The 15,467-nt window shown below is 33.3% G+C and overlaps 1 protein-coding gene across 2 annotated transcripts in view; it reads left to right on the plus strand.

Annotated features, from left to right (window-relative positions):
- DMXL1 (Dmx like 1) overlaps window positions 1-14,872 on the plus strand; it is a 124,898-nt gene extending 110,026 nt beyond the window's left edge. For both annotated transcript variants that reach the window (XM_043465862.1, XM_043465863.1), the window contains 4 exons: window positions 721-812; window positions 6,833-6,885; window positions 9,843-10,060; window positions 11,795-14,872. In XM_043465862.1, coding sequence (XP_043321797.1) covers window positions 721-812; window positions 6,833-6,885; window positions 9,843-10,060; window positions 11,795-12,019 — 588 coding nt within the window. In that variant the 3' untranslated portion in view covers window positions 12,020-14,872. The remainder of the gene's footprint in view (window positions 1-720; window positions 813-6,832; window positions 6,886-9,842; window positions 10,061-11,794) is intronic.
- Window positions 14,873-15,467: the final 595 nt, after the last annotated feature.

Here is a 15,467-nt window from a genome sequence, read left to right on the forward strand (position 1 = left end):
TTTGACATGTTTTAAAAATTCATTTTTTTGTTGAGGAGAAATGTCTGAACAGAAATAACTTGGAAACCTTTAGAATTGACTAAATCTCTCATAATAGTTTGTTATTATTTGATGGAATATTGAGAAATATTGTCAATTTTCTAATTTGTTGACTATTAGTATTATGTTTTTATTTAACATATTTAAAAGACTATTTAAAAGTGTATTTCTGAAAATATATAATTCAGTCTGAGATCATCTGAAATTCTAGTTTTTGTCTTCTAAGACAAATATTTTCACAAATTTTCTAAGAAAAATATGTGAACTTAACCTCTTTGTTTCCCCTTGAACTTTTGGTTGAACAAAAAAGGCAGAGGGCCTCGTAAAGGCTCATAATGTATGCATCTTATTTAAGTAGCTCAGGAAAAGTGTGTGTGTGTGTGTGTGTGTGTGTGTGTGAGAGAGAGAGAGGAGGTGGAGGCGGGGGGGGGGGGGGGGTGGAGAAGAGAGAGAGGAGTGGCAAATTTACAAATGTGCCAAAATGGGGAACCTTGGTGAACTGGGGTAAGGGGTATATGAGAGTTCTCTGTATTACTCTTAAAACGTTTCTGAAGTTTGTAGGGGAAAGAACACAAGGATTAAGTGAGCCACAAATTACAGATCACTTTTTGATTAATGCATCTACCTGCTTATAAAGTTGTTTGTGATAGCAATAACGTTTGTTGTTTATAACCATTCCAGACTTGGCAGTGTCATAACAAAACAGCCAATGATTTTGTCTTCGTTAGTTCCTCCTCTCTAATAGCCACAGCTGGTCTTTCAACTGACAATAGGTAAGAGATTGTAACTGAAATTGAAATTTGTGGTGTATGTAGCTAAGCTTTATTTTTAAATTGCTTGATGTCCTTATATCTCAGTGTTTTCACACTTACACCTTTAAATATTTTTATTACAGAGACTTGTTTCTTAGAGCACTTTTAGTGTTTTAATTGTAAAGCTAAGGAAATTCTGGAGACATAAAACACAAAATCCATTCCTTCTGGATTTTTGGCATTCTGTTATAATGTTAACACTTCAGTGTAGGAGAAAAGAATTTGATTTTGCTAAGAGTTTTTCTCCATATTATTTTCTATGTGTTAAGAAAGCTTGAGGGAAAAAAAAAGTATTGTTTATTGGCCACGCTGTGACCGATATTATCAGTTTCATAATCAGAACACAAGAAATTCCAAAAGACATGTTAGTTGTATAGTAACTACTAAGTGGCACGCTGTCCCCATCTCCCAAAAAGCTTAAATGTGGGGGGAAAAAAAATCTTCTTGTTTTTCCATGTCCATGCACACTTTTGACTTAACCCTCATACAGCTGAGTTTGAGATTAAGGCCTTCTGAAGTTGCTGAGCTTTTTATATTTGTCCTGAGACCTCTCTTTGCACTCTAAGTGGGAATTTTAGGAATATGGAGTTTTCAACCCATCTTTCATAGAAATTCTTATTATATATTCATGCCTTCTTTGTAACTCACAGAATGGAGTAGAAGCTGTTCCCTTTCATAGTAGGAATAAGTTTTCTTTTTGCTCAAGAAGATTCCTTGTGTCCTATTCTTTATGTCAGTCGAACTGTTTAGATTAGAAAATCAATGAATACAAAAAATAGTTTCTATATTTAGACTTCATATAGTATTCCTTGTAATTACATGTTAATCTGAAGTTTTTCATTTTGGAAGCTCTTTGTCTTTTAAATTTTTGTCTAAAAATTAATCATATATAAATGTATTGGTTACTTGTATTTGGTGCCTTATAAATTTAAGAACTTTCTGTGTGAGTGAGATTCAGATGAGCTAGAATGAGACATACTGTTTTTTTAATTGAAGTATACTTGATTTACAACATTATGTTAGTTGGAGGCATATGTATCATTATTCAGTATTTTTGCAGATTATACTTCATCATAGGTTTTTACAAGATAATTGTTATAATTCCCTGTGCTATATACAGTGTATCCTTGTTTCTTATCTATTTTATAATATATATGGTAGTTTGTATCTATTTTTTTGTTTGTTTGTATCTATTAATTCCATATTCCTAATTTGTCACTCCCCCATCTTCTCTTTGGTAACAAGTTTGTTTTCTATATCTGTGAGTCTGTTTCTGTTTTGTATACATAGTCATGACTATTTGTATTATTTTTTAGATTGCGTGTTATATGATATCATATACTATTTGTCTTTTTCTGTCTGACTTACTTTACTGAGCATGATAGTCTCTAGGTCCATCCACACTGCTGCAAATGGCAGTATTTCATTCTTTTTTATGGCTGAGTAATATTGTGTATGTGTGTCTCACATCTTCTTAATCCAGTGTTCTGTTGATGGGCACTTGGGTTGCTTCCATGTCTTGGCTATTATAAAATGCTGCTGTGAAAGTTGGGGTGCATGTATCTTTTCAAAAGAGTATTTTCATTTTTTTCTAGATATATATCCATGAGTGAAATTGGTGGCTCATATGGTAGTTCTATTTTTAACTTTTTGAGGAACCTCCATACTGTTTTCCATAGTGGATATACCAGTTACATTTTCACCCACAGTGTGCAAGGCTTCCCTTTCCTCTACGTCCTCTCTGACATTTTTTTTTTTTTTTTTTAGATTTATGTACTTTTTGACTGTGCTGGGTCTTGGTTGCTGTTCATGGGCTTTCTCTAGTTGGAGTGGGCAGGGTCTGTTCTTTAGTTGGCAGTGCACGAGCTTCTCTTTGTTATGGCTTCTTTTATTGCAGAAATGGTCTTTAGGTGTCTGGGGTAAGTAGTTGTGGCACACAGGATCAATTGCCCCAGAGCATGTGGGACCCTCCTGTACCAGGAATCAAACCCAAGTCCTCTGCATTGGCAGGCAGATTCCTAACCACTAGACCACCAAGGAAGCCCCTCATTTTTTTGTTGGAGACTTTTTGATAACCACTGTTAACAGGTGTGAGGTGATTGCTCCTTGTTGTTTTGATCTGCATTTCTCTAATAATTAGTGATATTGAGCATCTTTTCATATGCCTCTTAGGCATCTATATGTCTTCTTTGGGAAATGGTCCATTGAGTTACTCTGTCCATTTTTTTTTTTAGCAGGTTGAATCAGAAACCAGTTAAGATACCCAGCTGTGATTGATGTTTGGGGTTTTTTTGTTTGTTTGTTTTGGTGGCTTTGTGTTTTGGTTTTGTTTGTTTTTTTGGCTGTACTGTGCTGCATGCAGGATCTCAGTTCCCAACCAGAGATTGAACTTGTGCCCCCTGCATTGGGAGCGCAGAATCTTAGACACTAAGCCACCAGTAAAGTCCTGTTCTGCCCCTTTTTTTTAATTAGATTTTTTTTTTATATTGAGCTGTATGAACTGTGTATCTATTTTAAGTGTTAACTCCTTGTCAGTCACGTCATTTGCTTTTTCTCCCATTCAGTAGATTATCTTTTCATTTTGTGGATGATTTTCTTTGCTCTGCAAACACTTTATGTTTAATTAGGTCCCATTGGTTTATTTTTATTTCTTTTTTGCCTAAGAAGACTGATCCAAGAAAATATAGCTATGATTTATGTAAAAGAGTGTACTGCCTGTATTCTCTTCTAGAAGTTTTATGATTTTCTGTTCTTCCATTTAGGACTTTAAACAATCTTGAGTTTATTTTTGTATATGGTAAAGAGGAATGTTCTAATCTCATTATTTTACACGTTGCTGCCCAGTTTTTCCACCACCACTTGTTGAAAAGACTGTCTTTCCTCCATTGTATATTCTTAACTTCTCTGTCATAGATTAATTGACCATAAGTCTTGGGTTTATTTCTGGGGTCTCTATTCTGTTCCATTGACCTATGTGTCAGTTTTTGTCAGTACCACACTGGTTTGTTTTTTGTTTTTGTTTTTTACATTAAGAACTTCAGTTTATTAAAAAAGAAAATACATCTTAAAATGAAAGAAAACACAAGCCACATAATGGGAAAAGATATTTGCAAACGCAGTTTTATTGTTTCACAGTCTCTGTGGAACAGGAATTTGGGAATGGCTTAGTGGAGTGGCTTTTCCTTAAAGCTGCAGTGAAGATGTCAGTGGGGCTGTAATGATCTGAAAGCTTGACTGGAGCCGGCAAGTCTTCTTCCAAGGTTGCTTATTCACAGGGCTGTTGGCAAGAACTTTTTCCCTGACTCTTGTAAGGAGACCTCAGCTTCTTGCCACTTGAGTCTCTCTGAAGGGCTGCTTGAGTGACCTTATGACATAGCAGCTGGCTTTCCTACAGAGCAAGTGATTTCCAGGCCACTCTTCATATTCCCTGAGGTTTTTGACTACTAGATAAGTCTTCTATATCTGGACACCTCTTTCAGTAGAGGGATTTAAAACTATGTGAATTTAATTATACATGCTTGTGGACCAAAGGGTGAGGATCCTGCTAGTGTTGGAGGGTCTCCTGTGAGGTGTAGGTCAACAGTGGCTTGCCACAGTGAGTTGGGAACCCAGTATCACACTATTTTGATGACTGTAGCTTTGTGATGTAGTCTGAAGTCAGGGCCTGTGATTCCTCCAGCTCTAATCTAATATCTAAAGATTACTCTGACAACTCAGGGTCTTTTGTAGTTATTTTGTTCTAGCTCTGTGGGAAATGTCATGAATATTTTGATAGGGTTTGCATTAAATCTGTAGATTGCTTTGGGTAGTGTGGTCATTTTAACAATATTAATTCTTCCAATTCAAGAGCACAGGATATCTTACCATTTCTTTGTATCATCTTCAGTTTCCTTCATCAGTGGTGTATAGTTTTCAGAGTATAGGTCTTTCACCTCCTTGGTTATGTTTATTCCTAAATATTTATTCTTATTGATGTGATCTTAAGTAGGGTTGTGTTTTACCTTCTTTTTCTGATATTTCATTAGTAGTATATGAAAGTGTAGCATATTTTTTATATATAATCTTATATCCTACAACCTTGCTGAATTTATTTTTTAGTTATAAATTTGGGGGAGTGAAGATTTTAGGGTTTTCTATATAAAGTATCATGTCATCTGCAAATAGTGGCAGTTTTCCCTTTTCCCTTCCAGTTTGGATACCTTTGATTTCTTTTTCTTGTTTGCTATAGCTGGGCTTTCCAGTAACATGTTAAATAAAAGTGGAGAGAATGAACATCTGTGTCTTGTTTCTGAATTTAGTGGCAGGCTTCCAGCTTTTCACTGTTGAGTATGATGTTGGTTGTGAATTTGTCTTAAGTGGCCTTTAATTATGTTAAGAACTGTTTCCTCTTTACACACTTTGATGAAAGGTTTTATCATGAATGGGCAACTCAATAGAGAGTTTCTGTGTCTTTTGAGATAATCATCTGATATTTATCTTTCTTCTTGTTTATGTGATGTATTATATGTTTTGATTTGCAAATGTCTAACCATCCTTCTGACCTTAGAATTAATTCAGCTTGATCATGCTGAATTTGGTTTGTTAATATATTTTGTTGAGGATTTTTGTATCTATAGTTATCAAAGATATTGGCCTGTAATTTTTTTTTATAAAAGTGTTTTGTCTGGTTTTGGTATCAAGATAATCAGGGTGATGGTGGCCTTGTAGAATGAATTTGGGAGTGTTCCCTCCTCTTCAATTTTTTGGAGTAGTTTAAGAAGGATGAGTATTAGCTCTTCATATATTTAGTAGAATTCCCATGTCTGGTCCTGGGCGCTCAGTTACCTGCAAGCTGTTTTTGTTTCCCCTTCCAGATTGATTTTCAGTTCTAGTGATCAGTCTGTTTAAATTTTGTTTCTTCTTGATTGATTCTTGGCAGGCTGTATATTTCTAGAAACTGGTCCATTTCTTATAGGTTTTCAGCCTGTGGGCATATAACTGTTCATAGTATTATGATTCTTTGTATCTCTGTGGTATCAGTTGTTATTTCTCCTCTTTCATTTCTTGTATTGTTTATTTGGGTCCTCTGTCATCTTCTTGATGAACCTGAATAAGTTTGTTGATTTTGTTTTCTTTTCAGAAAATCAGCCCTTGTTTTCATCGATTGTTTCTATTGGATTTTTTAATCTCTATTTTATTTCCTCTCTAATCTTGGGTAAAGTTCCTTCCTTCTACTGACTTTGGGCTTTGTTTGTTCTTTTTCTAAAAGAAAAAGTAGATGGTAGGTTGGGTTGTTTATTTGAGAATGCCTGTATTGCTGTGAACTTCCCTCTCAGAATTGCTTTCTGCATTCCATAGATTTTGGGAAATTATGTTTCCATTTTCATTTGTCTCAAGGTCTTTTCTGGTTTACACTTTGATTTTGTTATTGACCCATTGCATTTTTAGTAGCATGTTGCTTGGTCTGCATGTTTGTTTGTCTTTCCTATTTTTCTCTATGGAGTTTATTTGTAGCTTTGTACCTTTGTGATTGGTTAAAAAAAAAAAATGCTTGATACAATTTCTATTCTCTTAAATTTGTTGGCACTTGTTTTGTGACCTAGAATGTGACGTATTCTAGAGAACATTCCATGTGTGCCTGAAAAGAATGTGCATTCTGCTGTTTTTGGATGTAATATCTTATACATACCATTTAAGTTCAACTGATCTATTGTCATTCCACACCACTGTTGCCTTACTGACTTTCTTTCTGGATTATTTGTTCATTGATGTCAGTGGGGTGTTAAAGTCCCATACTGTTACTGTGTTATTATCAATTTCTTCCCTTATGTATTTTTTATTATTGTTTACTTTATATAGCTGCTCCTCTACTGGGTGTGTATATGTTCACATGTATAATTTTCCTTTTGTATTGATCCCTTTATCATTATATAATGTGAAACATTTTTATTCTGTTGTCAACTTTTTATGTCACTTAAGAAGTAATCTTTTTTTCTTTCCAGAAACATATGTTTGTGGGACACTCTTGTAGCACCTGCCAATAGTTTAGTCCATGGTAAGTTTTGAAAGCATTTTATAAAAGTGATTTTTAATTGAATTTTTTTAAATGACACATTTAGTGGTTTGTGAGATTTATTTTGCTCATGGTAGCAAAGTATGAAAGCAGAAAAGTTTACTGTGTGTAATTAACTCTTCAGTGTACTTTAATGAAGGACAGTGGAACATAGATAATATAAAAATTGTTTTTACTTTGAATGTATTAACCATAGGTCATCATTGTGAATATCAGTTATAGTATTATATCCTCTCACACCACCGATACTCAACTTCATGCTTGAAGTTACAACTAAAGCAATAAGACAAGAAGAGGAAATAAAAGGTATACATATTGGAAGGGAAGAAATAAAACTGTGTCTATTCACATATTATATGTTGGTGTAGAAAACTCCAAAAAGTATAGGGGGAAAAAAACTTCTGGAACTAATGTACAGGTATAGCAGATTCACAGGATGCCAGATCAGTATACTAAAATCAGTTGCTTTCCTTTACAACAACAATGAACAATTGGAAGTTGAAATTTAAAAAAAAAAATCACCATTTAAAATAGCACCCAAAATAATGTAATTCTGAAGCATAAATCTATGTATAGCATCTGTTGGGAAAAGCTACAAAAAAAGGTAAAAAAATAAAAGACCTAAATAATGGAGAGATAGTCTGTGTTCACAAACTGTAAAACTTGATATTGTTGTTACTTCCTCCCAACTTTATTGATTCAGTGCAATTCTAATTAAGCCCCCAGCAGTCTATTTTGTACGTGTCAACAAACTGGTTCTAAAGTTTATGTAGAGGGACAACAGACCTAGAATACTTGGAAACTTGGAGTATTCATATTGCCTGATTTCAGAAATCACTATAAAGCTACAATAATCAAGCCATTGTGGTACTGGCTTAAGAATAGACACATTAGGGAGCCTAGAAATAGACCTGCACATAATTAGTAGACTCATCATTAATAATGGCATAAAGGTAATTTAATGGAAACACATAGGCTTTTCAACAAAAAGTGCTATAACATTTGGGTGCTTTCATGTAGAATAATGAACATGGGTACAAATCTTACCCCTTTCACAAAAATTTGCTCAAAATGAATCATAGGCCTATAGGTAAAAACAAAACTGTAAAACTTCTAGAAGGAAATATAGGAGAAAATCTAGGTGACCTTGGGTTTGGTGATGAGATTTAGATACAACAACAAAAACACAATCCAGTAAAGAAATGATATATTCCATAACTTCCAAAAGTTATGCTTTTGCTCAATATCTGAAGAGCAAATAACCATATGGAAGATGCTCAATATCTGTAGTCATCAGGGAAATGCAAACTAAAGTCACCATAATTTATCATACTATTTTGCACACTCAAATGGCCAAAATTAAAGATTCTAGAATACCACGTGTTGGTGAGGATATGGAAAAACTGGAACCTTCATGGTTTGCTGATAGAAGTATGAGATAGTACAACTTCTTTGGAAAACTGTTTAGCAATTTCTTAATAAAATTACACATGCACCTAACATGACCTAGCAGTATATATTTTTACACAAAAAATGAAAACACATGTCCACAAATAAACTGGTATAGGAATATTATTAGCAGCTTTATTTATAATAGCCAAAAACTGGAAATAACACAAATGTCCAACAGGATAACATGGTATATTTATGTAATAGAATACTATTCAGAACTGAAATACATGACCCACTGATACATGGAACAACATAGGTTAACACCTAAAATGTATGTTGAAAGGAAAAGAAGCAGGAACAAAAGAGTATATACTATAAAATTCCATTTATATGAAGTTCAAGAACTGGCGAAACTAATTGGATAGAAATCAGAATTATGATTGCTTTTGAGGGAAAAGGAAAGACCTGAGGGTGCTTTTTGGAATGATGAACACATTCTTTGTTAATGCTTACACAAAGGTATCCATTTGCCAAAACTCATCAAGGGTGAACACTTAGAATTTGTGCATTTTATTCTATGCAAGTTTATATCTCAAAGTGCTGGAAAAGTTTAAAAAAAAAAACCTCTTATGATTAGTTTTATCTAGATTCTTACAATACTAATAACATTGTTGAGTACTTAGTATTTGCCAGGTAATGCATATGCTTTGAATATATTAATTATTTTCATCCTCATACTTAACTGTTAGGCAGATGGTGTTGACGTCTCTTTTACAAATCATGAAACTGAGACTTAGGTTAAATAATTCGCCTAAGGTGGTATACATTTAAATCCAGACAAAATCCAGGACTTGGGGAATACACTTATATTGGTTTTTAGTTTCCTTATTTAGTATTTCTGTCATCTATGTTATTTCTGGGTTAGTTTCAGTTGATGGATTTTCTTGTATTTATGCGTGCTTCTTTGCATGCCTGGTCATTTTTTATTAGATATATTGTGAATTTTATAAAGTTTAGGTACTATTATTTTTGTATTGTTTAAATATTTTTGAGGTTTTCTCTGGGACTGAGTTACTTGGAAACAGATTTGTTGAGGGTGGAGATGGGAATTGTGTTAAACAGAATCAAAACCACATTTGGTACAGGGCAAGTTTTGCACACACATGTGCACACCCCCGTTTGAGTCAGTGCCCTTCTCAGTACTCTGTACAATGCCTTCTGAATTAAAAGGTTTTCCCCCCACTCTGGCTGGTAAAAACAGGAACACAAATCAACCTGGATTCCCCTTTCTTATGCTTGGCCAGCAAATCCCAAGCTGTAAGCTGGGTCAGTAGTGTGGCTCTCCTAGTTTGTTTCTCATTTCTCAGAGGTCATTCTTCTTCAGTGCTTAGTTTCCAATGTCTCACACCGTTGTTTGTTATGTGTCATTTTATATTTTCATTGTTTTAGGCAGGAGAGTAAATCGAGTCTAGCATTCCACCTTGGCCAAAAGCCGGGAGTATGTTTCTTACGCTGTTGCATAGTTTTTATTTTTATTTAATTTTCAGCTTTTGCATGTCATGATAGTGGAGCCACTGTTTTGGCATATGCTCCAAAACATCAGCTACTAATATCAGGTGGCAGAAAAGGTTATACGTGTGTATTTGACCTTCGGCAACGACAGCAAAGGCAACTTTTCCAGAGCCATGATTCTCCTGTTAAAGCCATCGCTATTGATCCTACTGAGGAGTACTTTGTTACAGGATCTGCTGAAGGCAACATAAAGGTAATTATAGTAATGCCACAGTATCTCCAATGTGAAAGGAAATTTTTGGAAATCTTGGATCTTTAATCATATTGAAGACACCTGTCTCTTTAAATAATAGAAATATTGACTCCTTTGTAGTCCACAAGGTTAATTGCTATTTAATAAATCTTTTAATAAATAAAATAAAATAACATTTAACTTGAAAATTGCCCGTTTTCCTGTTGTTTTCAAATGTGCTTAACTAATGCATGCAAACAAACTAGATTTTCTGTGGATATGGATATGAACATATTTCAGACATTAGTCTTGACTCCATGTTCAGAGTTACTGAATTCAGTTTCAGGTGCTGTGAAATATACTGACATTTTCCCTTATCCCAGATTTCTCCCCATTTTGTCATTCATAGTATCAGCAGCCAACCACTTAGTGCCTGATTACAGAATTCTGATGGGTAAAGAATTCTAATGTACCTGGATAAGCTCTGCTTATAAACAGTCTTTCTGAAACTCCACTGTTTCAGACTTTACTGTTTCAAACTTAGAAGTTTGAATGTTAAGCAGCTTTTTAAAAATGTTAAGCACCTTGTTAAAAATGAATCCCGCTCCAGAAATACTGTTGCTAGATTGCATCCCCATAATACCCAGTTGGTAAGTCCAAGGCTCAGGAGTGTGCATTTTTATAGCATGGATATAGTGGTTTTGATGAAGGGTTCCCTGTCTTCACTTTGAAGGATCTGTAGGGGTAAGACTAGTCAACAGGTTATTCTAATGGTCAGTAACTCACTGGGGGAGTCTAGTTTATTAGAATCCATTCATTTAAATGCTAGTGAGACTATTTAGTACAAATAAGTTGGACTATGTTACTTTGTTAGGACTTACATACTGTTTTCATAATTCTCAGCCAGAAAAAATTAACTAGAATTGTAGAATTTCAAAAAGGTGTTTCTTAAAATCAAATATATATACCAGTTATCATACAAAATTCTTGTTTGTTTGTTTGAAGCTAGTTTCTTATTTGAACTTTGCTCAGTTTAGAATAAGTTGTGCTAGATGTTAGATTAATTCTTTAGTATGTATTTTCATTCTGAGTTTGATTATTTAATCAAGTTAAAAGATTTCATAATATACCAGGTTGTATTCAGGAGTTAGAGTTTTAACACTCATGTCTAGAATAGTGTGAATTAATAAATTTCTCCAGGAAAAGAAAGAAATATTTTCTTAAATGAGATGTCAAAACATCAGAAAATTGTAATAATTTATCTTGCCACTGGAATATAGTTTTACCTGATCTGAAGACCTCTAGGTTTTTGGCACTTTCCTCTTTTCAGTGGTTCTGATCCCCTGGTGGATACTGTGCGTTATGGAGAAAAAATTACCCTACTTATACAGCTACGCACAGAATCTTTGCTGAGAGAGAAAATCTTCATTGTAGTTCCTACAGTATTACAAGTTTCTGTTGCATTGCATACCTAACCTTCATGTATCTAAATTTTCTCATCTCTAATGAAGGGTTTAAGATACTTACTTGTCTTACTGGATTAACTTTTGAAGAATGTAATATCACAGAGATTTAGAAAATTGCAACACTCTATATAAGAATCAAAATGTTGTAACTGTAGCCCTACACAGATTTTTCTCCATTTTTGTTGTATAAATTCCTTATTTGTACACAAAGACAGGCCTAAATCTTTTGCTTGGATTTTTAAGGTAATCGTCAACCCCAATTTTTATTTTGTCCTTGATGTAATTTCAGATTTGGAGTCTCTCTACCTTTAGTCTTCTTCACACCTTTATCAATGAACATGCTCGGCAATCCATTTTCAGAAATATTGGAACCGGAGTGATGCAAATTGAGACGGGGCCTGCAAATCACATTTTTTCATGTGGAGCTGATGGAACAATGAAAATGAGAATACTACCTGATCAGTTTAGCCCATTAAATGAAGTGTTGAAAAATGATGTGAAATTTATGCTGTAACATTTAACAATAAGATGTATAATTTATTACCTATTCCTTGAAGTGGCCAACACATATGATGTACAGTGATCATTCTCTATACCACAAATAAGCTAATGCTTTCTTGTTTTCATATTTATTTTATGGAGCTTTGCCCTTGATGCACTGATGCCTTAAAAATTAACAAGGTCATTCAGAATTAGACTACATTGCCTAAAGTAGAATGTGTAAGTAATGCTGTAATAATACATATTTATAGTATGTTATAGTGAGTATATCATAATGTTAAAGGAGTTTTGTTTTGTTGATAAGTTCTTCTGCAGACATCTCTGCATGACTTTGTTTCACAGTAAAAAATACCCTTTATGTAAAGGCAGTTGCACCTCAGTCATCACTTAATTCACCACGTTCTTACTTCCTTTTCCAAACTTTCACATCTCAGACTCCTCTCTTAATTAATGATAGAGTGATATTTGGGCAAGAGTCAAAAAATAATGAATATCTCCATTAACACTGTCATTGGGACTTTAGTGATAAATGAGTCAAGTGGCTCCTTATGTAAAGTTTTCATCAGTTTTCCCTCTGGAGCCCAAGTTGTGTGTGTGTGGCGTCTGTATATATGTAATATACCTTACACATCTTATTTGAAGAGTGTGTGTGTGTGTGTGTGTGTGTGTGTGTGTGTGTGTGTGTGTGTGTGTGTAAGAGAAAACTACAAGTCTTTTCATTTGTTTTTGTGCCATAACAGCACTGCCACCAGAATAACAACTTTTTTTTGCAACTGGTTTTTTTCATCTTTTTTTTTCTTTTAATTCACATCATAATTTTCAAATAAATTTCAGGAAAACTTCCAAGATTACCAAGATTGCATCGAGTCAGATTAGACTTAGCAGGCAATAATGTTTCTGTGGTGGCATATATGAGACACTTAAGCTTATAAATTTGTCAAAGGATTTTTGGGCACCATACATTTTACTTAAATTTTATTTTATTTCTTGTTTTTAGGTGCTTTTAGTCTCAAAGTTCTGAAAAACTTACAGCAGTGTTTTTAGAAACAAATGTGAAAAGTCAAATTAAATAGATAGTATTTACAAATGTAAAATACCTGCCAGATCTACCGTTAATAGATAATAAACTAAACCTTATATTTTATTATTTTTTGCCAAAATATATTATTTTATTATAAAAGTATGACCAAAATATTAAAAATGCACAATGCTTTTAACTTAAATGTGCTAACCCTATTTCTGTCTGTTTTGTGCTATATCTTTTCTGATTCAGAATTATAGAAAACTTGATAATACTTGATTTTAACCAAGGAGACTGGAGGCAAATGGGACTAAGTGTTTAAGCAACAACTATATACTACTTAGCTTAAATATATTTTGTTAATAGGAGCACTAATAGAACATTTTTATGTAACAAAATATGGACAACTATTATCTTGGAAATTAAAGAGTCAAATGAAGCAAAGAAATGAAGGGCTGGTAAAATGAATTTTGTAATATCCTCAGGATACTTTTAAAAGTATATTGTTAAAAGATTTTGTAAATTCATAATTTTAAATGTGTTAAGCAAGTTGCGATGAAGACACTGTTATTGCGTAGAGAGTTTATGTGCACATAATAACCTGTACCTATAAATTGTGCAGTAACGATATGTGACTGTTTTGCCATGGAGAAATCAGTGGCAGCATTGGAAATGATACTGTTGTTTGATGTAGTTAATCTTTAATTTCTTCATGAATCAAGATTCAAAAGGCTTTAAATTTAAACACTTTCAGTGAGATAGAAAATTTATTATTATGCTTATTAGGAAAAAGACATTGTGGATGAAGAATTAAGCATTTTAATTGAGGGTTTATATGAATAATAAATTATGTAAGCCCATATGTATTTACATCAGAGTCATAATATTTTAAATAAACAATCATGCAGTGACTTTTTTTTTAAGCATGCTATTGTTTTAAGTAATAGTTATGCCACTTTAGTTGATTTCAGTGTATGTGACATTTTAAATAGGAGAATTTCTGTATTTGTATTTGGTTAATGTAGGAAGAATTACATAATTTTCCCAGGTTCCCTGTTGTTCCTTTCTATAGTCTTTTTAACTTAATGAGTAAGCATTATGCAAAAAAGGTGAGAATAAAATGGTAAAGGCAGTTGGAATGTATGCTTAAGTAAAAAATGGTGTACATATATGTAAATTTTTATCCACACTAATGGAGTGGATACAACAAATTACATTTTTTAAATTGTGTGCTTTCTGAGAATGAGGCTTTGTAATGGTAGAAGAATTAACCACACTGCGAGCCTCATTTTCTAAAATGTAGGTTTTGTTTTGTTTTTTTTTTAATGTAAACTCATGGGACAGTCAGTTCTATCATCCTTTCTTGCTCTGTCTTGCCCCAATTCATTTCTCCTTTAAAAAAATTTTTTTATAAAACCATTGCAGAATTTCTCCAACTGGTCTCAACGATCAGAACAAAGTACAGAGATATTCTTACTTAAAGAAAGTCCTTAAAAAAAAAAAAAGAAAGTCCTTATACAACATTAGAGTGGTGATAATCTTTTCATAACAGTGTTGGCAACCCAGAAAGATATATTTTACTAAACAAAAAGTTTAAGTGTTCTATTGCAAGAGACCACAATCCAAAGAACAGCTAGACAAGAAGTATATGTATAGTATATAGGGAAAATTGAATGCTCCTAATACAAAGAGAATTTTAAAATGATAAACAAATAATGGAAAAATAACCACACCAAGCACAAATATTTTAATCCTCACTAAGAGTTCAAAGAATTTTAAGGAAAAAAAAAAAACTATGTGATACCACTGTTCATCCATCAAATTAGTATAAAGTCAAAACAGTGGCTTCAGTTTGGTGAAGATGCAAGGAAGTGAGCACAGTGAAACATTGCTGGCAGAACTAAACTGCTACAAAGTCATGTAGATATATATTAAGGCTGAAAAACATACTTTCACTGAGCAATCTTTTGAGAGATTATCCTTTACAATAAAAATACCTATGCATAAAAATATATGTATACAGATGTTTATTGAGACATCAAGTGGAGCAAGAAAACTGGAAATCTAAATGTTAATTCATGGGTAAATTGTGGCATAAATTTTGGTAATCCATATAACAGAATATTCTCTCTGCTCAAAAAATTGTTAGAATTGTATCTGTTCATCTGAAAAAAAGTTGGTGAGAAAAAAATTTCAAAGTAAAAGGTGTTATATCCTATGTTGTTTCAGATTTTTTTAGTCTTTAGTTTTAGTATGTATTATAGGGACACAGAAATATGTATGGAAGAATGCATGTGAAGCAAGACTCTAACATGGAAGGAAGAAGGAGGTAATACTTTTCTAAATGCCTTTAAACCCTGCTTGGTAACATGATAGAAGAAAGAGTTGTGTATGTGTTGGTGACGAAAAGCTGTATTTTCATACCAGATAGGACTTTGAT

The sequence above is a fragment of the Cervus canadensis genome, chromosome 4 (assembly GCF_019320065.1).
Source record: "Cervus canadensis isolate Bull #8, Minnesota chromosome 4, ASM1932006v1, whole genome shotgun sequence".
Taxonomy (NCBI): Eukaryota; Metazoa; Chordata; class Mammalia; order Artiodactyla; family Cervidae; genus Cervus; species Cervus canadensis.